At 54.7% G+C, this 25,969-nt stretch overlaps 2 protein-coding genes across 11 annotated transcripts; one reads left to right on the top strand and one right to left on the bottom strand.

Moving 5' to 3' along the window:
• The first annotated feature begins 1,782 nt into the window (after positions 1-1,782).
• On the top strand, positions 1,783-4,531 carry Erfl (ETS repressor factor like). The gene is made up of 4 exons (XM_076928440.1): positions 1,783-1,819; positions 2,463-2,697; positions 2,946-3,373; positions 4,007-4,531. Exons 1-4 carry the CDS (start codon positions 1,783-1,785, stop codon positions 4,450-4,452), a joined length of 1,146 nt encoding a protein of 381 aa, XP_076784555.1. The 3' UTR covers positions 4,453-4,531.
• Positions 4,532-5,308: 777 nt separating this feature from the next.
• Positions 5,309-25,501, bottom strand: Arhgef1 (Rho guanine nucleotide exchange factor 1). Of its 10 annotated transcripts, none has more exons than XM_076929704.1 (30): positions 23,930-24,078; positions 20,680-20,721; positions 20,498-20,578; positions 20,013-20,126; positions 15,779-15,877; positions 15,591-15,633; positions 15,157-15,403; positions 14,818-14,847; positions 14,527-14,626; positions 14,259-14,355; positions 14,144-14,179; positions 13,796-13,933; positions 12,728-12,833; positions 11,345-11,512; positions 10,901-11,046; positions 9,842-9,988; positions 9,439-9,521; positions 9,159-9,284; positions 8,918-9,032; positions 8,732-8,832; positions 8,392-8,469; positions 8,101-8,176; positions 7,866-8,033; positions 6,986-7,073; positions 6,805-6,891; positions 6,547-6,614; positions 6,379-6,465; positions 5,928-6,094; positions 5,757-5,856; positions 5,309-5,657 (listed from the first exon to the last, which is right to left on the bottom strand). In XM_076929704.1, the coding sequence occupies exons 2-30, from the start codon at positions 20,701-20,703 to the stop codon at positions 5,647-5,649; spliced, it is 2,931 nt and encodes a 976-aa protein (XP_076785819.1). In that variant the 5' UTR covers positions 20,704-20,721; positions 23,930-24,078; the 3' UTR covers positions 5,309-5,646. The 10 variants fall into 10 exon arrangements, with proteins under 10 accessions (XP_076785819.1, XP_034362536.1, XP_034362552.1 ...); XM_034506661.2 differs by lacking the exon at positions 23,930-24,078 and adding an exon at positions 25,348-25,501 and having other exon boundaries at positions 5,508-5,657; positions 13,796-13,936; XM_034506626.2 differs by lacking the exon at positions 23,930-24,078 and adding an exon at positions 25,348-25,481 and having other exon boundaries at positions 5,508-5,657.
• Between the last annotated feature and the right edge of the window lie 468 nt (positions 25,502-25,969).

Below are 25,969 nucleotides of genomic sequence, written 5' to 3'. Positions count from 1 at the left end.
TACCATGGACTGTAGCTGTGTCTCGGACCTTCTCTTCGCCCCGCCTGCCCTGCCGGCTCTCTGGACCCCTGGTAACTGTCCTGTCCATCCTCACAGCCCTTTCTGAGTTCCTTACCTTTCCTCTTCCCGTCTCTCTCACGCACCTGTGAACCTGTGAACCTGTCTATCTCGGTCTCCAGCAGTTCCCTGGCTACAAACCCTTTCATGAGAAACTTGACCAGAAACTTCACGGTCTGGTCTGCACTCCCTGACACCTGCTTGCTGGGACACAAAGGTGGAGGGTCTTTGGGAGGATGAATGAGGTGTCAGGAGGGATGAGGACTGAAGGGGCTGAGATGTAAGATTTCTTCGCCATGTCCAGTCCATCGAGGCTGCACCTATGGTACCTGGGTCTTTGGGTGCAGAGCCCAGAGTTCTAGGCTAGGCACAAGGAGAGGGCACAGCCTAAAGAGAAGGAGAGTGGTGCTTAAGCCAGGGGAAGAGGACCTGCGTGGGCATGAATGGGTCACTAATAAGAGGGAGTCTTTGAGACCGTCTGTCTGTCTGCCTGTCCATCTGTTTGTCTGCTCTGAGTTTCATTGTGGAGTGAAGGCATGCATGACACTTCAGTGTTCATGAAGGGGTCACAGAGGGAAAGTGTCTTTGTGTGAATGCATGTCTGCTCATACACAGATTGTACCACAGAGGCCACAGGGATGATCCCAGACTCTACTTCTCAGGCTCTTGCATGTGTACTTTCCGTGTCGACCAGCTTGTGTGCTGTGCTCCTGCTATGGTGGGATAAAAAGGATTTGCCTGTCTCTGGTAGTCTGTGGCAGTCTCAGTGGATATCTGAGGTATATATTGCAGGGTGTGTGTAGATGGCCCTGGGCCTGGATATCAGGATCTGGGCTTGGGTTCCAGACTGTTTCTCTGTTTCTCTCCCACTGCTAGGCTTTGGGGTTGTCTATATCTGCCTGCTGTAGCAGTCCTCTTTCTAGTGGATCCCTTTTTGTCTCTTGGTTGTACAAACATGTTTGTGACGCAGTGGCTTTTCCAGGGAAGTGTGCCATGGGTAGGCCAGGGTCCATCTAGACTGACTGCTCATGGCATCTGAGCTGAGGTGGCTCAGAGATGAAAACTCCCCTTCCACGGGGAGTGGTAACAACTGCCTGTCCTTTGGCAGTTAGGGCCTCACCTGCACCTGTTTACACCAGAGGGCACCCTGGGTGAGACTCTGCTCCTCCCTGCCTCCTGCTTCTAGAACCTAAACCAGAGAGGTCAAGGAACTACCCCCTGGCTACACAGCAACTGGATACAGGGATCAAGGTCTCCCAGCTCAGAATAGTCCCTCCTGCATCCCAGTCTTTGATGGCTTCCCTGGCCTCCCCTGTCTCTTGTACAGCTCTCAATTTGCTAGAGACCAGATTTAAGTATATGTTTACGGCTGGGTCATGCCAATCTCTGGGCAGGTAGGAGACAGAGGATGACATAGGAGGTGGTGTGGACACTGGGATTCAGAGCCTTCTAGACCAGAAAGAGCAAGGGTAGGTAGGATCTCTGCTCCTGGCCTTTAAGTACGTATGGATGGTGGGAACCAGGAAGCTCCCCCCAGGGTGAAGTAAAGCAATTGCAGACATACACATGCCTGAATGTAGACCTGGGAGGTTGTTTGGTTGTCACTGTTACTGTGCATGTGCCCGTCTGGCTATCTGGGGACTTCAGTGTCATGGCCTCATTATCTCTATCACACCAGATATTAGCTGGGCTGTTGGGCTCGTGTCTGTAATTGTGCATGTTGCAATGGATGTGCAGTGCGGGGTTGCTGAGTGCATAAAGCGTAGGCAGCCTACTTCTGTTTGCTTTAGTGGCCCCAAGCAGGAGTGTATGGCACTTGGGTGTGGTTGTGTCCCATGGGCTAACATGGCAAGTGGATGTCTCCGTGATGTGCTATCTGCCATGGGTACCTACAGGGCTGTGCCTGCATCAGACGCAGCCTTCTACTGGACAGCTTGAAGATGGGCGCACACGGGAAGGGACAAACTAGAGGAAGATACACAGATGCATACAGGCTCGTGTGTGCCAGTGGGGGCCTTAGGGAAGGGGCAGATCACAAGTCACAGGAAACACCTTAGGCTTCCTGTCAGGGTGATCACTGCTCAGAGTTGGCCCTCTTCAGGCAAGTCCCAAGACAGCTGTGGATGCAGGAAATGGGTCCCTCTCAATTCCACAATCTCCACCCTTGCTGAACTTGGGGGGAGGGGAATAACAGGGGACTGCACCAAGGCATGTGGGGCCACAAACTTAGGGGCTCTTTCCAGCTGTTTAGGTAACTTAGGGAGCAGATTCAAGCACAGTGGGTCTGAAGAGTAACTCAGGCACCCATAAGATGCTCCTCAGAGGCTAGACATCTCAAGCTGCAGCATACCTGGAGCCCACCAACAGTTTCCTAACCTTAAGGCCTCCGTGTCTCTTGTCCTTAGGGTTTGCTTTCCCAGATTGGGCCTACAAGCCTGAGTCATCCCCTGGCTCGAGGCAGATCCAGCTGTGGCACTTTATCCTGGAGCTGTTGCAGAAGGAGGAGTACCAGGGTGTCATCGCCTGGCAGGGAGACTATGGGGAATTTGTCATCAAGGACCCCGATGAAGTGGCCCGCCTCTGGGGCATTCGAAAGTGCAAGCCCCACATGAATTATGACAAGCTGAGCCGGGCCTTGCGGTGAGGAGGGACTGTGGGCCAGGCCCCCCTCCCCCATTCTGCTGCTCTCTTCTCCCTTCACTGTCCCTTCTGGTCCACCCCCCAAGGTGGGGGCTTTCCCTCTGTATCCTAGAACTGAATTCCAGTAGATCTCAGTATTTGTGAGTGGAAACCGGGTGGGGTGGGGGTGGCGACAAGAGGAACCTGAGCCCAGCTACTGCCTCACCCCTCCCTTGCCCCTCCCCAGTAGCCCACCCTCTCTCCCACAGCTACTACTACAACAAGCGCATTCTCCACAAGACCAAAGGGAAGAGGTTCACCTACAAGTTCAACTTCAGCAAAGTTGTACTTGTTAATTACCCACTGCTGGATGTGGCTGCCGCTGCCACTGGCTCCCCACTCTTGCTGACCCCTGGGCCCTTTGCTGGGGCACCTGGGCCAGATGCTCCACCCCTGACCCCCGAGGTGAGTCTGGATACTGGAATCTTAGTGCTGGAAGAGGGGTGTTTAGTGTCCCTGACATCAGGATCCTCTCCAGAGGGGGCTAAGCAGTACCACCTCCCTACCTCCCCTCTCCAGACCCTGCAGAACCTGTTCTCTACCCCACGCCTAGGAGAGCCGGGGGGTCGGACACCCCTATTCACCCCAGAGACGGATAAACTACGTCTGGACAGCCCCTTCCCATTCCTGGGTTCTGGTAAGGGCCTGGGGTTGGGGGAGTGGATCTGCACAGCTAGAGAGAGGACTCCAGGAGACAAGATAGTGGGGGGAAGATCCAGGCAGAGATGTGTCTACAGAGTCTGTGTGTGGGTACATATGTTTAAAAGCCAGGGAGGGCGGAGTCAGAGTGGCTTGAAGGAAGCGGGTTACAACCAACACTGCAGCCTCTGGGTGTGGTGCACACACCAGCGATCCCAGCACAAGGGCCACAGAGGCTGCAGGACCGAGCTCAGTCTTGCTCTGGACTACAGATCGAGTGCAGTGTCAAGCTGGGTTCCGTGAGACCCAGCACTCAGGAGGCGGCAGGTCGATCACAAGTTGGAAGCCAACTTGGATTACATAAGGGGAGCATTTCTGAAAAGCCAGTCAAGGCAGAGAATGCTCTGCGCAGAGCAACTTAATGGGGAGGAGCTGGCCACTGGCGGGAAGGGCTTTGGGGAGGCAGGCTAAAGGAACAGGGGGGCAGTGGGGGAGGTGAGGGAAGGTGGGAGACCCTTAGTGGAATTACACTGGGAAGGACAGGAAGACCATGGAGGAGGTACACGCACCATGCAAGCAGGCTCCCAAATGGCTAGTGAGCCCGCCTGACCTGTTCCCTGTGCCCCTCCAGGTGCCACCGGCTACTCCAAGCCACCCAGCCTGCTGGGTCCTTATGGCCGCGCCTTCCCTGAGTACCCCTGGAACTTTAACCCATACCTCACGGGCCCCTTCCCCAAGCTGCCCCCCTCTCTCTACCCACCTCACTTCTATCCCAGCCCTTTGGGTTCCCTGGGCCACTTTCCAGCTGCGGGAGCAGGGGGAGGGCCCACGGCTGCACCCATGCTTGCTGCAACAGGGGAGGGCCTGGGCCCCGAGCGTCCCTCAGGGCTGGCAGTGGCCCCTCGCCTGGCATTGCCGGGGGCTGGAGGTCCAGAGGCCACACTGGCTGGGAAGGAGGACAGTGACTCTGAGCTGGAGATCACGGACATCAGCGGCTGCAGCTCTGACAGCGAGGGCGATGAGGGTCTACCAGTGTCCCCCAAAACCAAGTCAGGCAAAGGGGGGAGCGGCAGCTGAGCAGGTGTAGGGTGGATTCTGCTGGTGACCAGGGCAGTCACCCATGAAGCTTCTTCTACTTGGTCTTCCCTTAACACCAGTCCAAGGCCCAGGACCAGCCCTTGGCACCCTCCTGGCCACTTCCAACCCCCGAGCGGAGGCCATGCCTTCTCCACACAGTGGAGAGGAACAGGCTGGCCTCTAGTCTCCTCCCAGGTTCAGATTTGAGGGGGTAACTGCCCGGCCCCACTCTCAAAGTGCAATACGGCGCCCAGCCTCCCCTGACCTCCTATGTGCTGTGACCTGAGTGTTCGTGTGGCAGTGTCCCCAATCCAGTGCCAGCCCCCTCTCTTGAAATCCTCCCACGCAGGTCCCCCTGGGGACAGGGAGCTCAGAGCAATAACCCCGCCCCAGCCCCACCCAGGAGGAGCCTCCCCCCACTGGCTCCCTTGGAAACCCCACAGCCACTTCCAGAGTTTACTACAAAATAAAAGAACAGAGTGTGCAATGTGGGTGCCTCATTCTGGATGACCATGGGCACACCTCACATGCAGCGTGTACGTGTGTGGAGTCCCTGGTACAATACAGGTGAATGGTAAAGATACAGGTGTTTGTCATCAAGCCTGACGACCTGAGTTTGAGCTCTGGGACCCAGGTGGCAGAAGAGAACCGACTCCCACAAGTTATCCTCTGATGTGGCACACATGTGCGCCCCACCCATAATATACTAAATAAAAATGTAAGACAAGCAGATGGACGGACGGACGGAAAGCTTGAAAGGAGCGAGAGTCATGGAGGTGACATAGGTCAGACCCAGTCAGTCAAGGCCAGGCCCAGACATGGGGCCCACTGCCCGACACCCTCACACACACAGATCTCTCCTTAGATAATATATATTAAAAATAAACCTCCAATTCAGGATATAAAAACAGAGCAAAGGCACTTGGGGAAGAGGATGGAGGGTGACCCCCCCCATAGGCAATACTGAGATGGCCTGGAAATGGGGATTATGGGAGTGCTCTGGGAGTGAATCCCTGAGTCCCCCAAGCAGAAGGCAGGAGGGAGAAAGGCAGAGGCCAGGGCAGGAGGCAGGGGCCGGGGTAGGTCCACTATCAAGTTCAGCCAGTCTCCCTCTGCTCAAGGCCTCTGGGGTGTGAGATGCTGTGGCAGCTGTGGGGGTGGGGGCCCCCTGCATCCTCTACCCCACTCTTCTCTTCATGAAAGGCCTGAGGGTAACAAACACGGAGAGAGGGAGGGAAAAGGGTGGGACAAGGGTACCCCTTCCATCCCTTAGAACAGCACCCTGACCCCAGCTCCCCACTCACCTGTCTGAGGAGAGCGTTCAGGTGCAGCCAGGTTGGGGGACAGAGTCCCCCCAAGCTGAGACAGGAGGGGTCTTAAGCGACAAAATTCCTCTTCTACCTCCTGGAGGGGGTCATAGATGAGGGAGACGTTTCCCTCCACAGCCTGCCCAAGTCCCTAGCCCTCAAGCATACCTCCAGTTGTCTGATGGTCACTTCTAGGCTAAGCAGGTTTTCTTCAATCTCCTGGGTGTGCTCGGGGCCTGGAGCACCACCACCACCAGGCACCCTATCCCCATCTCGGGGAGCCCCCGCTCCACTGTCTTCCTCAGTGCTTAACAGAATCTGTTTCAGGGACAGTACTGGGCAAGGCAAGAGGAACAGGGTCACCAGGGGCAGGGGCCCGAGGGCCAGCTGACAGCTAAGGGACAAGGTGGGTATCAGTCAAAAGGATTAGAATGGGGCAGGGCCTGAGGCTGGAGAAGCTGAACTTAGCATCCAGGGCAGGAGAGCAGCTAAAGAAGGGATTTGGGAGGGTTTCTTATTCGTGGACATATAGAAATCTGAAAGATGGAGCCTTTCTCTAGTTCAAATAGAGGCACCATTTGACTAGATACCGGACCCAGAGGGTGCAAGGCTGGCCTACCTTTCTTAAGGGCTGTGGCAGCAAGCTGGCCCTCTGGGCCTGGTCTGCAGAAGGGCAGGAGGTCGCTGAGGATCCGCTCTGTCCGGGCTAGGTAGGCAGACAGAGAAGGATGCTCAGATCCTGTCTGGTTTCACGTGCCCTCCCATAACCAGTGACCTTGAGACTTACCATCAGCTGGAGCTATCTCTGCGCCTCCAGTACCGTTCTCAGAGCTGCTGAGCAGGGGTTCTCGGGTGCTGGGGAGGGAAGCGACGAGTGACCCCATATCCCTAGTCCAGAGACTGGCAGGTTGGGTACAGATAGCCGGAGGTAGGCTGTGCTGGGCTCAGCACACACACTTGTACATGCGCTGGGGCTTAAGTTCTGTAGATGCATAGGGGCACAATCTCCACGCTCCCTTCTCCAGCTCTCTCCTCCACCCCTTACCTGCTTGGGCTGGGCCGGGGTTTGGGGCGGGAGGCAGGGGCAGGGACCTTGAGGGATCCGGCAGTCTCAGTGATGAGGGCACACCAGCTGGGGAGACAGGACAAGACCAGAGGTGGTCAGCACACCCAAAGCCCACCCTGTTCAGGACAGACACCTTCACACCATCCTTGGGGACTCTCACTTCTTGCGTTCCGACGATGTCTGTGCCACCAGCTCATATATCTGGGCCTCCTGGTCCCAGGTAAAAATGACGTAGAAAGCTTTGTGATCTGCACAGGGAGGGAGAGACGTGGCCTGGAGCTCGGGTTCCCTTCTGGGCGCTGTCTGCTATTCCTCCTCACGTGATACAGTCCACATTCACTGTCCTGCTAATACTGAGGCCCTCCTCCACAGCCCTGATCACATGGGCCACAGAGCCTAGGCTGCCTTCGCCTGAAGAGCCCCTCCACCATCAGTGGCCCTAGCACAGCCTCTCAGCAATGCTTGCAAAACTCTCTGTCCTGGGCTTATGCTCCAAGTACCTACAATTCCTAAGAGGGAGGCCAGCATTGTGGAAAACCAAACAACAACAGCAAAACCTGTTGAGGCGGGCTATGCTTCTCTGTAAATGTAGGCAGTTCCCTATATTTTTAATTATTTTTAGTTTTGTATTTTGCTGTTTTTCCAGACAGGGTTTTTCTGTGTAGCCCTGGCTGTTCCAGAACTCTCTGTAGATAAGGTTGGCCTCAAACTCAGAAATATGCCTGCCTCTGCCTCTGCCTCTTGAGTGCTGGGATTAAAGGTGTGCACCAACAAGCATGGCTATTTTTAGTTTCTTGAGACAGGGTGGTCCTTTGTAGTCCAAGCTGACCTGACACTCAAGATCCTCTGGCCTCAGCCTCCTGGGTACTGCGATGACAGTACACCTCATCTCTGCCATCCTTACTTAGTCCCGCCCACTTCTGCCTCACTTGGACCCTTCTCAGTCTCTGTCCCTTCCCAGAGTGGGCTCTGTGGCTCTTAGAGACTTCCACTCCCCCTGTCACAGGGGAACTGTGCTCAGATGACCTGCCCCAGCTCACCGGTGGCCACCTCCCGGGTCATGGCAGAGGTCAGCCGGAGCACAGGCCGCAGCATGGTCTTGCCGTCGGGCGTGGGTGTCAGCGTCCGGCTGTGGGACTTGAGGAGCAGCCTCTCATCCTGGCGCTGGAGTAACAGCAGCAGGTCGTCCAGCAGGAGCACATGCACCTCTGGGGGGAGGCAGCAGGGTCACACCTGACCTCTACCCCTGGCCCCCACACCTGTGCGTGCACTCACCTACAGCTTTGTCTTTGGTTACTCGCCATGTGAGGGGGCCTTCATGGACCAACTTCTTCTTAGTGATGTCCAGGTTCTGAGGCAGGAAGGAGCCATGGTCAGCTAAGGTGGTGAAGGGACGGGAGCTGAACAGCCAAGGACCAGGGACTGAGGTCAGGGGCCACCATGGACACCCTCTGGGAAGGAGGTGGGGATGGAGACTCCCTGGACACATTCTTGGCTGCACTGTACATAAGAACTCCCCCTGGGCAGCAGGGCCAAGGAGAGCTGAAGGAAGACTACATGGTTCACCTTGAACTCGCTCAGCATAGGGTCACTGCTCTGCCGTAGGTGAGTCAGGTCCAGGCGCCGCTGGTAATCCTTGAGCCGCTAGGACAGAGACAGGAGACAGGAGGGTTACAGGGAGCTAGACCAGGCACAGAGGCTGACCCCCAGAGACTCCAAGGTGGGTGGTTAAAGCAGTAAAACAGGGCCAATTTCCGGGGGACAAGCTGAGGTCCATGTCTGACCTCTAGAAATCCTGAGAGGAAGACACCAAAGGCCAAGTGGCTCCTGAACACTGACCTCTGAGCTAGGTGCATGTCCTTTCCCCACCATGGCCTGTCCCAGGTGGAGCCATGCCCCGGCTCACCAGCAGGTCCTCCATGTCACGGACGGCTTGATTGACGTGGTGCAGAATCTCACGGCAGCACTCAGCTGCAAGCTCTACTTTCTCCCGTTCCACAGGCTCTTCTGCAGGCAAAGGGCATGGTGTAAATCCCCAGGCTGGCATGTCCTCACTCAGCAGCCATGTCGGGGAAGGTGGGAGGGAGGGCACCTGTGTTCTGTCCGATGCTCTGCAGCAGCAGCGGGTACTTGGTCAGTCGCTGCATCTCAGTGGGGATCATGTCCTTCAACTGTAGGCGCCGGCATCGTGGGCGGCTCTCCGCTTCCTGAGGAGCAGCAGGCAGCACAGGGGTAGCCCAGGGTCATGCCCATAGCCCTTCTCTTCTAAGACCGAGAGTTCAGTTGGAGCCCTCATCCCTCACACCAGGACACCACACTGTGTCCCACCTCACCTGCACAAAGGCACAGAATCGAGGCTCCTTGCGCTGTTTGGCTTTGAGCTGCTCTAGAGCGAATGACTGGCGGCTGCAGAAGCGGGAGGAGATCTTCTGGAACCATGAGCCCTCAGCTCCATCGAACTGCAGGAAGATTCAGGAGGGGGAGGCCTCAGGTGGGGCTGTAAAACATTCTCATACAGAAATGGAAACCTAAGGTAGGACAGGCCTGGGGCCCAGATCCCTGTGGTATGTAGGATGGAGAGTGAGTGTCCAGGGCCATGTGGGGGCACCTCACCCGGGCCAGGAGCACATCGCCGATCTCCTCAATGAGGTAGCCACTCTCTTGTCTCCGCTTCATCAAGCAATCGAGGAACAGGGCTGTGGGGTGCAGGAAAAGAGGTGCTTTATTGGAGCCCGAGAGACTGAAATGCCTGGTTTGGGCTGCTGCTGGCTCAGGCTGCAGTTGTGTATTTGATCCTTGGGGCTGGTGGGCTGTCATACACATTTCTTGTGATTGTCCAGTGTGTCTGTACCTCTGGAGTGTATGCTGTGGGGGACAGGAATGTGTGGTCCCCAGGAGTAGGCCAGGCTGCCTGGGGCAGGTACTCAAAGGATGCATGGGTTCTGGGCGTATGAGGCCTGGCAGGAGGGAGCTGGCGGTGGGATGTGGAGGAGAGGGAGCGGTGGCTGGCACTCACAGTGCACCTCGATGAGCTCGTCCAGGCTGGGGAAGATGTTCTGCAGCTCCTCCAGAGGGAAGAAGCCCCCATCCGCCATGGGCTGGTAGAAGAGATCATGCAGTACCCGTAGCATGCGCACGTGTGCTGCCTCTGTCACCAGCAGCTCTGCGGGGCCCAGAACAGGAAGCATCACTAGGGAGGGAACAGGCTGTAGAGCAGTGGGTGTCGGCCTTCCTATCGGGCGACCCTTTAACACAGCTCCTCATGCTGTGCTGACCCCCAAGCATAAAACTGTTTCACTGCTACTGCAATGTTGGTGTTTAGAGGCAGAGTCTCTTGATATAGTCCTGGAACTTGGTATGTACTCCAGTTCAGCCTGAACTCACAGAGAGCCACCTGCTACTGACTCCAAAGGCTGAGGGTAATGTGAAAACACACACACACACACACACACACACACACACACACACACACACACACACATGCAGGCATACCATGGTACCCATGCGGCAGTCAGAGGACAGCTTGTGGAGGTGGATCTCTCCCAGCATGTGGGTCCTGACAGCTGTCAGGCTTTGCAGCAGGCCCCTTTTACCTAGTAAACCACCTCCTGGGCCCTGGCCTTGAACTTCTGATCCTCTTTCCCTTTGGCCGCCTGATTCCCCAGGGCATGTGGCTGGGACAGCTTGTGGAGGTGGATCTCTCCCAGCATGTGGGTCCTGACAGCTGTCAGGCTTTGCAGCAGGCCCCTTTTACCTAGTAAACCACCTCCTGGGCCCTGGCCTTGAACTTCTGATCCTCTTTCCCTTTGGCCGCCTGATTCCCCAGGGCATGTGGGCTTTGCTGTATCTGGCTCCTGACCTCAGCCTAAGCAGCCACACTTCTCTGGAAGCTCAGCACTGCTAGTACTTGAAGCACAGCCGACAGTGGCACTTAACTTACACTGAGTTTGTTTCGTAGCCCATTCATCCGCTGCCTCTGCTGGGAAGCAGCTGCTCTCACGCGATCTTGGACTTGGCCTCAGCCAGCACTGGCTAGCATCCCTGGCTGCAGGGAGGACTTCAGGGGAGCACTCACCACTGATGACCTCTTGTCGCTTCACTTGGCTCTTGGGCAGGCTGAGCAGAGTGTCTGGGGGCACCAGTTCCCTCCACCCAGGGGGTTCTTCTGGTTCCAGTTCCAGGCCCGACCGTCCTGGCTCCCCATCATCTCCGGGCTCGGGGCTGTGGACAGAGGCACTGTTAGGCCGCATTCTGGAGTAGCCCAGGGGAGCCTCTTGCTCTTCTTTAGTTACAACCCCTCTGTGGCCTTGACATCTGACGCCTCTGGGTGGCCATGATACAGACTAATTCCCAGATCTCTAGATAGCAGTGTCCCACCTCCCAACTCCTCAATGGCCTGTGCTATCCACAGCTGGCCCCAGCAACCTCAGACACTGTCTGTCTATTTCTTTGAGAGTCTAGCATCAACCCACCACCTCCCAACTCTAGGCTTCCTCAGCTTATGAGGGGAGTGACGTACGTGGCTCGTCGGGCAGGGCCAAGCACGGCCGTGGCAGAGCTCGGGTCCATGTCCACGTCGCTCCGGGAGCGGCCCCCACCCCGGCCCTTAGCCCCGAGGCTGCCCCGGGAAGGCCGGCGGCGGTCACTCACCCGCAGGCTCTCTGAGCGACCCAGACGCCCTGATAGCCTGGACCCCGAGGCCAAGGACAGAGTCAGGCAGGGGCAGGGCAGAGACAGGGGTGACCAGAACAGAGACGGGACAGGGACCGGACAGACCAGGACAGAGACAGGATAGGGACAGGACAGGGACAGGACAGGGACAGGACAGACCAGGACAGAGACAGGACAGACCAGGGCAGAGACAGGACAGACCAGGGCAGGGACAGCCAACAGGGGAGACCAGGCAGGGACACAGACAGGACAGACCAGGGCAGGGACAGGGGAGACCAGGTCAGGGATGAAACAAGCAACAGAAGAGAGAAGAGAGGGTCAGAAGTGATGGGACTTGGGGAGGTACCTGGGGTTGGGAGTGGCCCCAAGGGTACTGAAATTTTGTGCACTGATTGAAACCCACTATGGCCCACAGGACCAGCCCCCCTCCCTTCCCTGAGGTTGGGGTCAGGGAAAGGGACAAGGAGAAAGGATTTCCATACTTAGCTCAATCGGGAGGGTGACGTACCTACCCACCCCTCCCCTCACAGGGGGTGAAGGGGAGGAGGTGGCCATGGGGAGGGGGAGGGGCTGGGAGAGATGGGGGAGGGCTGGCCCTCCCCCCACCCAGGGCCCAGGCACCCACCTCTTCCACCTTCTGGGGAGAGAGGGCAACAGGGTCAGAGGTGGACCAGGTGTGTCCAACCCAGCTCCCCATACCCACCAAGGGTTCCCCGAAGCAGCAGCACAAGGACGGGCAGGGGGCAGAGCCTGCCCCCCAACTGTGAGGGGGACAAGGCCCCCAGGACACAGCAGCTTGGAGCATAGAGGGGGCAAGGGACACCAGGAGCAGGGTCACAAGGGAGGCAGAGCTTACTAAGAGGGAGAGGGGTGGGAATAAGAGATGAAGGAAGCTGAGTGGGGAGGGGAGGAGCCGGAGAGAACCTGGCCAGAGAAGGCTGGAAACAGAGGGTTAAGAGAACAAGGGAGGAGATGGAGGAGGAAGAGGAGAGGGAGGAGGAAGAAGAGGAAGAAGATGAGGGGGAAGAGAAAGAGAAGGAGGGGAGAGGGGAGGGGAAAGGGGGAAGGGGAGGAGGATGGAAGAAGCCCAGACACAGGCAGAAAAGGGAGGTCCAGCAGCAGAGATGAGTGGGACAGGCAGGTGCAGACTGCAGCAGCAATCCCAAGCACCCTCCCTGGGCCCGCTATGCTGTCCTTCCTGCCCAGGCCCTCCCAGCACCACAGCAGACACCTCTCAGTCTCGCCGTTGTCCTCTGTGCTCTCTGGAGGCACCAGGGGCTCCGAGCTTGTAGGGCCCTGTTGGGGTGTATCCCCTGGCTCCTGCGGGGTATCTACACCTATGGATAGAGGGGTGTGGGTGAGGGGAAGAGAGCTGGTTGGAAGGTCTCTGGTGCGGAGTTCTTCCCTCACAGTAGTTGTCTCAGTTTCCCTGACCTGTGCACAGAGGGAGGGCTGGAAGACACTCAGTGCCTGGCAGCTTACCACCGACTCACTCAGTATTCAGTGTCAGGGGACAGAAACATGTTCAGACCTCAGAGCACTGGAGTGGGGAGTACCAGAAGGAGGGGGTGTTGTCACAGAACTAAGGGAGTCCTCCTGCCCAAGGCAGGAGGGGACTGGAGGCCGCCAGTCCTCTGTCCCCATAGCCTAAGGGAAACAGACAGACCCACTGAGAGGTGAGTGAGTCCAGAAAGGGAGGTGGCTTCCAGAGCACAGCACAGATAAGCTGCAGGAGGGACCTGAACCCAGCTCACACAAGCTTCCAGGACCTAAGGGCTAAGAGAAGAGACCTGTAGCTCTGGGGAGAATGACATAGTCAACTCATGGGGCTTTGGGGTTCACTATTCAAGATGACATAAGAATGTCATGTGGACATTCCTCACTGAGATTCCATTCCAGGAAATGAGCCCCAGGGACTGTTGGTAACAGCTGGATTATAGGTCAAGAGAAGTAAGCTCAGCAGCACAGCACGGGCCTAGAGTGCAGTGGGGTTACCAGGGCAGCTTGGCGGCAGAGAGCTTGCCTACCAAGTGTGATGAGGAGAGTTCCAACCCCCAGTGCTAAAACCCAAGCCCCAGAGAATAACAACACGAGAAACCTAGTTCAGGGATGAGGAGACATGACACTAACACAGAGGTCAGAGCCCAAAGGGTAAACTGAGGCAGGAGGCAATTACTACTCCTGACCAGGAGCTAGAAAAGATGCTGAGAACCAAGGAGAGATCTCCATGGGACGGGCTTTCATCTGAGTAGGGGCTGAGGGGATCATGGTGTTCCTGTCCCAACTCAGAAATGCTTACCTGGTTCCCGGGAGTCAAGGCTGTCTGCAGACACAGGGTGCAGGGAGACTCCTGGGTTTTCCTGCCCGGGAGTCCCAACAGTCCTTTCCCGAGAAGACATACCCAGGCCTCCCTTCCGGTCTGCAGGGCCTGGCTTCTCTGCTGGAAAGGCAAGGAAGAGGGGGAAAACAGGCTTCTAGTCTCATCTGCTATGGCATGCAGGGAACTATAACACTGTGCTTAATCTTCTTCACACCAGACCCTCCTCCCATGCTCAGTTCTCTACATACTGTTCACTCCTCCCTCACACCCAGGGTCCAGCCCTGCTCCCTCAGTCCTGGATGGATACCCTAGCTACAGGTTCATTACCGTCAACCTCAGCCTTCAGATGTCGACAATCTGGAGCTGAAACAAAAGAGTGGGACAGTTATCTTGGGTGGCCTAAGACCCACAGGGTGGGCAAGGCTGAGGCTAGCCCTCTTACCAGATGGCTCTCCCCGGTTCCAACGGGCAGGATCTAGGATACTGCTCAGCCCTTTCTTTGTCTTGGGGGGCTCGTCTGACCGCCGATTCCCCATCACCTGTGAGAAGATGACAAAAAGGAAGGCTGTCATTTCCAAAATGACACAAAGCAGAGAGTGGATGCAGGCACCCAGGCTCTTGGCCTCCCCAGAGAGTGACTGCAGGCACCCAGGCTCTCAGCCTCCCCAGGGGATTCTTAGAGAGGACAGGGCCAGACTTGACCTCAGCACCTTTTTCCGGAAGAAGTTCCTCCCTGACTTCTTGTCCCCACTCTTGGTCCGGACCCCAAGGTGGCGCATATACAGGCTGATGGCGGTGACCACAGCAGCACTGAGGGAGGGGACAGTGAAGTGAGGGCCCACCTAGGGCAGACACAGTCCCCACCCAACCCCTCAACCGATTCCTGTGGTTAGAGGAAAGGGTGGCTCCCAAAGCCAGGAGCGAGGTGCTGCTCCAGGGGGACCATGGCCTTCTCGGGCCCAGACCATGACCTTCCCTCACAGCCCTCCCACGGCCATCACCTTTTCTCTTCATCTGTAGAGATGGTATGTCTGAAAGAAAGAAATTCACATTGAAACCACAAAAGCTGGCTTCCCTGTCCACTGAGGCTCACTTCCGGGCTGCTATCTCTCAGTAAGCAAGGTAAGCAGAAGGAAAGAGGCCTCAGAAGGTCCATTCCAGAGGACACAAGCGCTAGATCCAAACACATGACCACAGACAAGACCCAGAAACTTCAATGGAACCCCAAAGTTATAAGAGTTAGGTGGAATTAAACTCAAGACGGGGCAAGAATACAAACACTAAGGCTCTGACACCAAGGGAGATCCACGACTGGAGCCTGATTCCCATTACCCACTCACTGGATTTCCTCTAGGTGGGACAGCAGCCGCTCCGCAACATGCCGCTCTCGGGCCTCATAGTTGCTTCGGTCTTTCCCAATCCAGGGCTCTAGCAGACTCAGCTCCTGCTCCCAGGGCGTCATGCCCATGAGCCGCTTGGAGCGGAAGTCCTCAAGCTGACGGCTCACGGCTGCTTGCTGGCTCTGTACCACCTCTTGTATGAACCGCCTCTGGACGTCCTCAGAGATGAGATCAGGCCGCGTACGATCTACAGAGGCGCATGCAAGGGCTAGGAGCCACATCCCAGGGGGCCTGGCTCCCAACCTAGTCATCACTGTCCCCACCCATGAATTCCAGTATTTCTCTGGGCTGCCACCACCAAGAATGAAGGACTGAATCATGGCTTCTGTCCCAAGAGGCTTGTCCCTCCCTTATCCCCAGACCCCTCTTCTTACCAAGTTCAAAAGCGACACTGGAAGGAACCGGCACCCGTAGAACCTGCTCAGGGGAGACAGGAGTGAGGTGGCAGATGTACCTCCAGAGGCCTTGGTGGGAAGGGTCTGAGGGAGGACACTGGGGAGGACCCAGGCACCTCCACAGGTGGATATTGGGACAGGGACAGGGCAGCTAGGAGGTGTCTCACCGCAGTCTTCTCCAGGAAACTGTGATAGAAGTCGAGGAAGGCCTTCTTGGCTTCTTTGGGGCCCAGTGAGCTTAGCATGTCTGCATGCAGGCAGCAGAGCTGGGGACACACAGAGCGGGACTCTTTCTCCCGGCCCCAACCGCCACACTCCCTCTTTGGACAGCCTCAGCAGCTCTGTGACCACTGTGTGTCTGTGGGGTTCAGACATGACTTCCTCTGTGAAGCACACTCTGACCTCTAGCCCAGCGGTCCAGCCTGCTCTCCCGAGACTCCCCAGGGTCACTGCTATGACATTTTCTTATTCCTTTACAATTTTACTAGTTATCTCTACTAGCTATTCTGAGGATTCGGGGTACACCAGAGGCAATTTAGGAACCTGTCCCATCACTGAGACCACCATTACCACCATTTTGTAAGTGTGAACCTTACATAGTGGTGCATGACTACGATGCCATGTTTCCAGGCAGAAGCAGGAGGATCAGGAGTTCAAGATCATCCTTGAATACTTGTGAGTGTGAGGCCAAGCTAGGCTATATGAGACCCTGCCTGCTTCTAAAAACAAGGGCGCGGAATTGGTAGTTCAAAGCTGAGTGCCTTGGCACCGGCCTGCAGTCTCGGCCCTGGGGACTTCAGGCAGGAAGACCAGGAAGGGGTTCAAAGTCCTTGTCTCAAAAAAACAAAACACCATCAAAAGGAAAGAGAGCAAACAGCTTAAGCTGCACGGTCAAAGGATCGAAGGTCCAAGGGCAGCCCTGGGTAACTTAGAGAGTTTATCTCAAAATACAAGGTAGAGCCATCATTGCCGGCACCTCCCAGCGCTCGCTTGGAAGGGGAAGCAGGACCACTGCAGGCTCACAGCTCCATATAAGACCATCTTTAGAAAAGCCAGAGCATGGGTTACAAGGATATTTCAGAAGAGAAACAGAGGCTATGAATCATGAGCACCCGTTACACCTCTAGCTCCGATGTAAAAGCCAAGCCCGGCAGCCTGTGGACCTTGGGGGCGGGTTCCTGGAGCTTGGCAGACTTGCCAATCAGATGAGCTCCTTGATCATGAGACCCTGTCTCAAAAATAAGGTGGGACCAGAGAGATGGCTTAGCTCCACCTACCACCAGGCCTGACAACTGGGTTCAGTTCCTGGGAACTACATGATGGGGAGAGAACTGACTCCCAGGGGGCTGTCCTGACCTTCACACATATGCTATGGCAGGCATGTGCGCACACACAGGCATCCACACACGTCGTACACAAAATATGTTAAAATTTAGTAAGAACAATTTAAAAAAGATCTGCGATGTAGTGGTGCATGACTTTAATTCTAACATTTGGGAGTCAGAAGCAGGTGGATCTCTATAAGCTCAAAGCCAGCCTGGTCTACACAGTGAGTTCCAGGACAGCCAGTGAGTACTACATAATAGAGACCCTATCTCCAATAAAGAAAGGAAGGAAGGAAGGAAGGAAGGAAGGAGGGAGGGAGGGAGGGAGGGAGGGAGGGAGGGAAGGAAGGAAGAATAAAATTGAAAAAGGAGAAAGGTTGGGGCTGGAGAGATGGCTTAGAGGTTAAGAGCACTGACTGCCCTTCCAGAGGTCCTGAGTTCAATTCCCAGCAACCACATGGTGGCTCACAGCCATCTGTAATGGAATATGATGCCCTCTTCTGGTGTGTCTGAAGATAGTAACAATGTACTCATATGAATATAAGAAAGAAGGAAAGAAAGAAAGAAAGAAAGAAAGAAAGAAAGAAAGAAAGAAACCTTCCCAGCACTTGGGAGGCAGAGACAGGCGGATTTCTGAGTTCGAGGCCAGCATGGTCTACAGAGTGAGTTCCAGGACAGCCAGGGCTATACAGAGAAACCCTGTCTCGAAAAACCAAAAAAAAAAAAAAGAAAGAAAGAAAGGGGAGAAAGGAAATAAGGTAGAAAGAGATCAGACACCCAGTGTTGACCACTAGCGTATACACATAACATATATGTTCACATACACTCACACACCCAAATGAACACACATACACCACATAATACACACACAATAAAAATAATGAGGGTTTGGGAGGTAGCTCAGCAGTGGAGTGTTGCCTAGCATGGCTAAGGCCCTGAGTTCAATCCTCAGTACCAACAATGAATAAATATGCCTGCTCAATGTCACATGGTAAAGCCAGGCTCAAGCGTAGGCAGCTGTCTCTGGCCATCTATAAACACCATGAGAATCTGCCTAGGGCGCAGAGCAGTGAGGGACAATAGATGGGTGGGCATGTGGGGCTCACTCATTCTTGCCAGGCGTCTCCTGAGGCTGCCTGTGTGCCAGCCTTTGGTGGGTGACACTGGAGACACACAGGGACACTGACTGGCTCCCACGGCTGCTGCCTGGCAAGTGACATGTCTTACTTGTGCTTCAGGACACACCTATGCAGGAAGACCTTTTTTTTTTTTTTTTTTCCTTTTGGTCTGTTTTGGTTTTTTTTTTGGTGGTCTTTGGTTTTTTGAGATAGCATTTTTCTGTGTAGCAGTTGTCTGGAACTCACTCTGTAGACCAGGCTGGCCTCTGCCTCCTGAGTGCTGGGACTAACAGTGTGTACCACCACTGACTGGTGGCAGAACATTTTATATTTACTGGTTTCAGCACATCAGTGTATGTCTGTTCTTCCCATCCTCTGCTTTAGTCTCTATCTTTCTACCTTATTTTCTTTCTCCTTTTTAAATTTTATTCTTAATTTTATTGATTGATTGATTGATTGGAGACAGGGTCTCTCTATTATGTAGCACTCACTGACTGTCCTAGAACTTACTGTGTAGACCAGGCTACCTTCCCATTCCCCATTCCCACAATATGGTGGATGAGGAAGCTGCATCAAGGGCAACTCCCACAATGCCAGAAGCCATCTGGGTCAAACAGAGCACTTCCACTAGTCCTTGAGTTAAAAGTAAGAACTAGGATGGGACACTTCTGAGCTCCAACGCTGAGGCAAGGACAGCATCTCTGTACCTGGGGAGGGACAGCTGCTTTTCCCAAGAATACAGATGGAGAGATTGTATCCATTTCTCAATTTTCCAGGAGTTCCTAAAGTCTGGTGTCAGGACAACTAGTGTCAGCCTTCCAGTTCATGCTTTTCTCTTGAGATAAGGTCTCATGTAGCCCAGGCTGGCCTCAAACTTGCTAAGTAGCTAGGGATCCTCTTCTTCTGCTGGGTGCTGGGATCACAAGCCTGGATCACTATGCTCCTGTGCTTGCTAGGCATAGCTTCTACCAACTGAGCTACATCCCCAGCCCTCCTGTGCCCATCTTTCTTCATCCCTGGGTGTCCATGCCCATGATTTCTTTTAGTCTCCTAGTTTTTTGGGTCAGGGGGATCCTCTTGCACTTGCAAGCAGTGCAAGACCCTTGGACATCCCCTGCCCAGTAGCTTGTGCTGGGTGGTATCGAGTCTCCTTAGGAAGAGGCCTAACCCCCCATGCTCTGACCTAATAACCCCCCTTTTCCACACACACCTACCTACCCATCCTCCCCAGCCAGTGCTGTGGCTTTTTGCTAAACCAGGGACTTGGGTTTCTACTCTATTGGGGTTTCTACTCTATTGGGGTTTCTACTCTATTGGGGTTTCTATTCTATAGGTGTTTCTGGACCACATAGTTCTATGTCTGTGTCTCCCAGGTGTCTCCTGCCTGGCCCTGGAAGTTTTTTTTGTTTGAGGTCAAGTCTTGCCATGTAGCCTTAGCTGACTATGAAGATGTAGCTATCCTCCCGCCTCAGACTCTGATGTGCTAGGATCACAGGTGTGTATTATCATGCCAGGCTCAGGAAGTTTCTAGGTTAGCAACCACATGGAGTTTGTCTTGGTTATTTGTATCAAGGTCTGAGAGCTCTATAAGTCTGAGATCGGCTAAGGGAACCAAGTTCTTAACTGGTGACACCTGCTGAGAAGGCCTTGCTGCCACCCCCAACCCTCCCCACCACCAAGGACAGCTAGGTGAGGGACAGTGTTACCTGCTGGAGATGCTGGAGAAGGACAGGACATGGCATCTGTCAGGACGCTGGGTTCTGTTGTATGTATTCAGGCCTGGGCACCCTGCTTACTAAGGCTCACCTGAGCATCTGCAAGCCTGTCTAGATCATATGCCTGCTTTTTATATCTTGTCTGGAGTCCTATTTCTAAACCTCATGCTGTGTTCTGGATTTTCCAGACCTCTTAGTTGCCCAGTCTCATTCCTCCTCTGCCCCCTCCCTTTGTATCCTCACCAGTGGTCCTGGCTCGAACTGCAGGGCCACATGCTGCAGGAGGGCCATGAGGTGGGCTGGGCGTCGCTTCACTTGCTCCAGGCTCTGGAACTGGCTGTTTTGATCTTCTGAGTTCTGGAGGGCGGGGACAAGGGAGCTGAGTGCCATGGAGAAAAATGGGACATCTTGGGCTTGCCCTACCCAGTCTCTTGTACCTCTCAATGGTTTCATGACAGGGAAATGGGAGTGGATGCGCCTATGCTACAACCCAGACAGTAAGGACAAGTAGTTGGGAAGAAGGGATGAGACCTGATTTTACTGAGAAGGGACGTGAGTCAAATGGGGGAGGGGTAGTGATAAGCTGGGGTTAGAATAAGACAGGTGGGAGTCTATGGTGGACAGTGACACTCAGTATGGGGTGGGAGATGACAATGTGAACAGAGAGAATACATCCCAGGAGGGAGAACTGGGCCCTGGTGAACACGTTACCATCCCACCCTGCTCACCACCTCCAGCTCGTTCTCAAAATCCTCATCCTCTGCCCCAATGATGACGGACACCAGGCCAGACCGGGGAGGCCCTGGGGCCTGCAAGGGGAGACAGCACTTCAATCCACAGGGCTCCCTACCTCACAGAGCACCAGAGCTCCCTCACCTTGGCTCAGATCTTCTCCCAGCACCGCACTCACCGCCCCTCCGGGGACTTCTCCCATCTCCAGGACTCCACCAGGCTGCGGAGAGGAGGAGCAGTTAGGGGTGGGGAGGAAGTGCCGGAGGCTGGGCAGTTACTCACAGATTCCTGGCCCAGGTGCGGAAGGTGAGTAAACACCCCCCAACCCCCAGCCTCTAAGCTCAATGGAGCCTCTGTGTGGCGACAAAGAGCTCTTCACAGCCTGGCTGAGGCAGAGTGACCAAGGGGGGGGGCGGTGAACTGGAGCCCAGGAGCATGGATCCATGGGTGGGCTAGGTGGCTGTGGGTAAAACCACTAATTTGGGTCACTAAAGAAGGAAGGACCAGGGGTCCAGAGGGCTGGCTGGTCCTCAAGGGGGAAGGACTTTGGAACAAGCAAAACTAAAAGAACAGTCCTTAAGGAGGAGGTAGGAAGAATATTGGGGTGGGGGGGAGGGTGATATACTCTGATCTGTGGCAGGCCTGGGCCAGGATGTTGCCTCTGAACCCACTAGCCCCATTTCCTGTGACAGGAAATGTCAATGGCGAACCCCAACCTCCAGCTCCCTCTACATGAGAAAACAAAACCGAGCCCCTCTCAGTCAGGCACCTTGAGCTCCTGGGCCTGGTGGTTCCCTACAATTCCCAGCTTTTGTAGCTATGGTCCCAGAAAAATACAGGGTGGGGTGGGGCTCAACAGCCCACTCTCAGGTGTGTGCCATGCCCCTTCAGAGCCTGGGACTCCACCTCTCCTCCCAGACCCATCCTTCTGATCACTTCTGCTGGCCCTTCCTCTGCCTCCCTATCTCTCCTCCCCCATCTCAGGACAGCTGTCCTTCCACAGCTGTGTTGCTTCTGTCCATCTCCTCGCTGTGTCTCCTCTCTCCCATCCCATCTTCCCTCTACTCTCCCCTTTCAGCACCATCTTCCAGACCCTAATTAGTCTGACTAATGCTGTGTGGATCAGTGTCAGGAGGGAAGGAATGGTGGAAAGAGCGGTGGAGTGGACTAGTAGGGGGCGGGTCCCCACACCCCAGAGCTATTTATAACCCTGGCTGCCTCGGACCCGCCCTTCTCCCTCTTCCATGAGCCTCCTCCCTAGCACTCAATGAGCCGTCCTATGAATCTGATTTCTGAACAAAGATGCTTTCTGGAGTGTCCAGAAGTCATGGTTGGGGGCTCCCCCAAGCAGCACCATTTGTATTCTTTCTCAGAAGCTGTATCTGTCCACCATAAAAGCTCAGGTGATTTCAAGGCATGAACACTGTTGAGTGTTTAATAAATAAACTTGCAAGCCAACACAGTAAAGTAATAGTGGTTATTATGAGAGATGAAGCCATCTAGTACTTGAGAGTTGTTCTGGGTATATCAACTCAGTTTTTGCTTTTCTTTTTTCTAGTCAGGATCTCACTCTGTAGACAGGCCTCAAGCTTGAAGCCGTCCTCCTGTCTTGGTCTCTCAAGTTCTGGTATAACAGGAGGGAAGCACTGTGCCTAGTCCCGTCGACCCCATTACCTTTCCCACCCCAAGCACTCATGTACACGCACTCATTCCCTGAGAGACATGAGGCCTTCAAAGACCATGCATTCCAGCCAGACCTAGGCTAGAAGCCATGACCACAGACCAGGAACTCCCATGCTCATCTCAGTTAGCAGTAAAAATGTTCACTTGAGAGACCCCAAAGGAGCCAAGGAGGGCTTGGGGGTGTAGCTCAATGACAGAACACTTGTTTGTCATATAAGAGGCCTTGGGTTACACTCTGAGCAGCACCAAACAACGCAATCAGGTTAACCAAAATGAGAAAGCATTTCTCTTAGACTCACACCCATCTTCTTTCTCTCTTTTGGAGACAGGAGACAGGCTATCCTGGAACTATGTAGAGCAGGCCAACCTTGAACTCAAGAGAACTGCTTGCCTCCTCCTCCCCAGTGCTGGGATCAAAGGCATGTGCCACCATACACATCATTCAAAATAGCCCCCTTAACTCTTATGCTTAAGTCTTTAGTAACTCACCCACCAAAAAAAAGAGAGAGCCCAAGGAAGATATGAAATTTGAACAAATGTTCACCAGAAGACCCTGGTTCTCACACACAGTTAGCATGCATTCTCTGTATTCCCTATCACAATAATAAGGGATCATGGCTGACACTTCACATGTTTCAGTATGTGCCAAACATAGCAAAGATGGCACACACATGCTTAGGTTCTATGCAGGGTTCAGGGTCTGTCTATAGATGTTAACAAATTTAATCCTCTTACTGATCCCAATGAGGCCAGCATTATTTGGGTTGGTTTTAGGGGAGGTTTGTTCGTATTATTCTTGTTGCCAGTTTACAGAGGGGGGGAATTGAGGCATGGCTTATAAGAGTCAGAGCCAGGATTCAGGTTCAGGCAGTCTGGCTCCACAGTTTAAACATTCAGCACACAACAATGCTTTGAGGCACTCCCCCCTTCCCCCCCCCCCACCCCCACACACGTTGACCTTAGGACACTAAAATGTGCATCTATGCTCTGAGATAATACATCAGGTCTGATAGTGCCTCTAAAAGTCACGTGCCTGCTGTGACCTGAGCAGTCACCCAGAATGGACCCAGCAGCTCCAGAAACCTGGGCTCAAAGAGGATTTGAAAATTAGTATAGGTAAAGAGGGCAAAAAACGAAGCAACTGACAAAGTCCACTACTGTCCGGCAGAGGGAGCGTTTTGCACTTGAGGCTCTGGAGGTGGGGTGGATGGAGGAAGTCAGGGCAGGTTTAGGTTTATGCAGTAGAGGTAAGCACATAAAGGCACCTGGGTCCTAAGAGCTTATGTTCAACAGGCCTTTAGACTGGATTATTCAGGTCTCCAAGAACTTCTAGAAGCCTTGAAAAAACTACATGAGGGCCCTGGAATGTATGCAACCCCACATTCTATTTGATACATAGTGGGCCTCAAGAATCCAGAGAGATGGTGATTCTAAGGGGAAAACTAAATGGTTTATGGGACCTCCATAGTGGTGTGTGGTGGGTTCTATAGGGTCCTGCCTTGATCTATGAGAAGCCGATGTTTATGTTAAAAGCCGGGTCTCCGTGAAAGGCTTCCTGAAACCTAGAAGGTATGTAAGATCAAATTGACCTATGTAACGTGGCGGGTCTTCACGAGCCCTAAATCTTACACGGGACGTGGCTGATCTACACGGGCGCTCAATAATTCTGCAACTGTGGCAGTGTGGGTGGCAGGGAAGACAATGTGGGGTCAGGTTTCACGGCAGCTAAGGGCTGCCTATCTCACCTGTCGGATGGGAAGAGAAGCAAGCAAGCCACTGCAGCCTCAGGAACCGAAGGCTCCGCGCTCGAGCTCCAGGTTCCCCCACCCGCGCCGCAGAGTCGCTCTAGCCGAGCCAAAGGCGGCCTTTGCGTCCAGCTCCACTCCTCCCTCCGGCCGCTCTAGGCCGCCTCCTACCACTCTCCGGCCTCGGCAACTCCACTCCTCCTGCCGGCTGGTCTATCACCACACGGCGCCACGCTGGCCCGATAGGGCCGCTCTGGTCTGCCTTGGAGGACTCTCGTTTCCGTATTTCGACTGCCCCTGTCACTCTCCTGGGCCCCGCCCACTTTGCCGGAGTGGTGGATGGTTCCAGCGCCTGGTTAAGGCTCAATCTTGGAGAAGCTTTTAGTCGCTCAGGTCCTAAGTACCTATCAGGACCTCGCATGGGCTCTTCCCACCTTGTCTACCTCCCTAACTCAGACCTATTAAATTCCAAATGCTTGTATACCGACTCCCTCTGTCACCACTGTCAATTTCTCCCGCTGTAATTGGAAAGAAAACCCAAAACAAAACTAGAAACTCCCACACGGACACAAAAAAAACAAACCATAACATAAAACACCCATGCTCCTGAGCATGTATTTCCTCCTGCCAGACTAACCTGCAAAAAGCAATGACTTCCCTTTAGGCCTCAGTCTTCCCATCTGTTCATTGCGGATATGTTTCCGGTTCTCTCCCCTACAGCCATCTCCCAGAGTATAATTAATAACACACAGGGGGGTTAAAAAAGAGAGAGCTTCCTGAGACGTTTTTAATGCTCTGTAACTCTTGGCTTCAAAATGGTCTGCAGAGATTCTTGTGTATTTTAAGGAGCTCTAATCAAGCATCCATGATTGCAGGGACAGTGCTTTACAGGAAACAGTTTCGAGTTCAAGTCCCAACTGCTATGTACCTACAAGGCAGTCCGACTCCCTGGGCCTCAGTTTCCCTGCTGATAAATGGGTGTTATCGTTCTGTGCTAAACAGTTTTGGGAGTCTGGATCCCAGCCTAGTTCATCTCTGCCTACTGTGCACTCAACAAACTCTCTCTCTCTCTCTCTCTCTCTCTCTCTCTCTCTCTCTCTCTCTCTCTCTCTCTCTCTCTCTCTCTCTCTCTCTCTCTCTCGTTTTGTTTTTCCTTTAGAGGCAGGGTCAAGCTAGATCGCCCAAGCTGACTTCGAACTCATGACAATCCTCCTGTCTCTGCTTCCCAACTTCTGGGATGACAGGCGTGCGCCACCGCGCCGGGTTTTCTCTTTGCTCTCTTTGACAGATGAGAAAACTGAGGCCAGAGAAAGATGACTGCAGGCGCTCCCCGGGAGGCCCTCAGCGCCCGGTCCCCTCCCTGCTCCTCCCCCGGCGGCGGAGGGGGAGGAGGCCGGGCGGGGCCAGGGACAGTGTACCTGGTGTCCGCGCGGGGAGGTGACCGGCGGGGCGCCCGAGGTCGGGCTCGGCGATCCCGGGTCCGGTGTCCCGACTCCGGCTTCCTGGCTCGGGCGGGCAGGAAGTCGGGGCGTTTTTCCGGAGCCCCCGCCCGCCGCCCCTCCCCGCTTCCTGCCCGCGCCCCGTGCCCGCCCGGCACCTCGGCTTCCTTCCCTTTCTCGCCGCCCGCGCGGCTCCTCCTTTCCCCGCGGGCGCGGCCCCACCCGGCCCCGCCCGACTCCCCTTCGCCTTTGTCCGCCTCTGCTGGCCGCTCTGCTGCTGCCCAGCTCCTGCCCTGGCCCTTCCTCTCGCTTTTTCTTAGTTTGTAGCCCTGACTAGTCTCGAACTCGCGGTGTAGAGCGAGCTGGCCTCGAACTCACAAAGCAGCGTCTGCCTCGGGAGTACAGACACCAAAGTTAAGGGTGTGCACCATCACCCTGCTTTCTTTTTCAAAGCTCGCTGGCCAGCGAGTCCTGGTTGTGTCTACAGTGTCAGGCCCGTCCAGCACTCTTTGCTCTCTGGCCTCTGCAGCTTCACCCTGCTGCAGCTCCTCTGTGCCTCGATCACTTTGGGTCCTTTTCTTGCTGCTGGCTCTGCCTCTGC

Source organism: Arvicanthis niloticus, chromosome 1 (genome assembly GCF_011762505.2).
Source record: "Arvicanthis niloticus isolate mArvNil1 chromosome 1, mArvNil1.pat.X, whole genome shotgun sequence".
Taxonomy (NCBI): domain Eukaryota; kingdom Metazoa; phylum Chordata; class Mammalia; order Rodentia; family Muridae; genus Arvicanthis; species Arvicanthis niloticus.
The sequence above is the reverse complement of the archived record's forward strand: the minus strand, read 5'-3'. Positions and strand labels throughout refer to the sequence as shown.

Excerpts from the sequence above, each read along its gene's own strand:
- Erfl (XM_076928440.1), top strand. The coding sequence starts at position 1,783 with ATGGATGTGCAGTGCGGGGTTGCTGAGTGCATAAAGC. Across the intron at positions 2,698-2,945 it reads AAGCTGAGCCGGGCCTTGCG|CTACTACTACAACAAGCGCA; the intron begins GTGAGGAGGGAC and ends TCTCTCCCACAG. Across the intron at positions 3,374-4,006 it reads CTTCCCATTCCTGGGTTCTG|GTGCCACCGGCTACTCCAAG; the intron begins GTAAGGGCCTGG and ends GTGCCCCTCCAG.
- Arhgef1 (XM_034506661.2), bottom strand. The coding sequence starts at position 20,703 with ATGGGAGAAGTCCCCGGAGGGGCG. Across the intron at positions 20,579-20,679 it reads GAGAAGTCCCCGGAGGGGCG|GCCCCAGGGCCTCCCCGGTC; the intron begins GTGAGTGCGGTG and ends CTCCCCTTGCAG. Across the intron at positions 15,404-15,590 it reads CAGTGTCGCTTTTGAACTTG|ATCGTACGCGGCCTGATCTC; the intron begins GTAAGAAGAGGG and ends GCGCCTCTGTAG.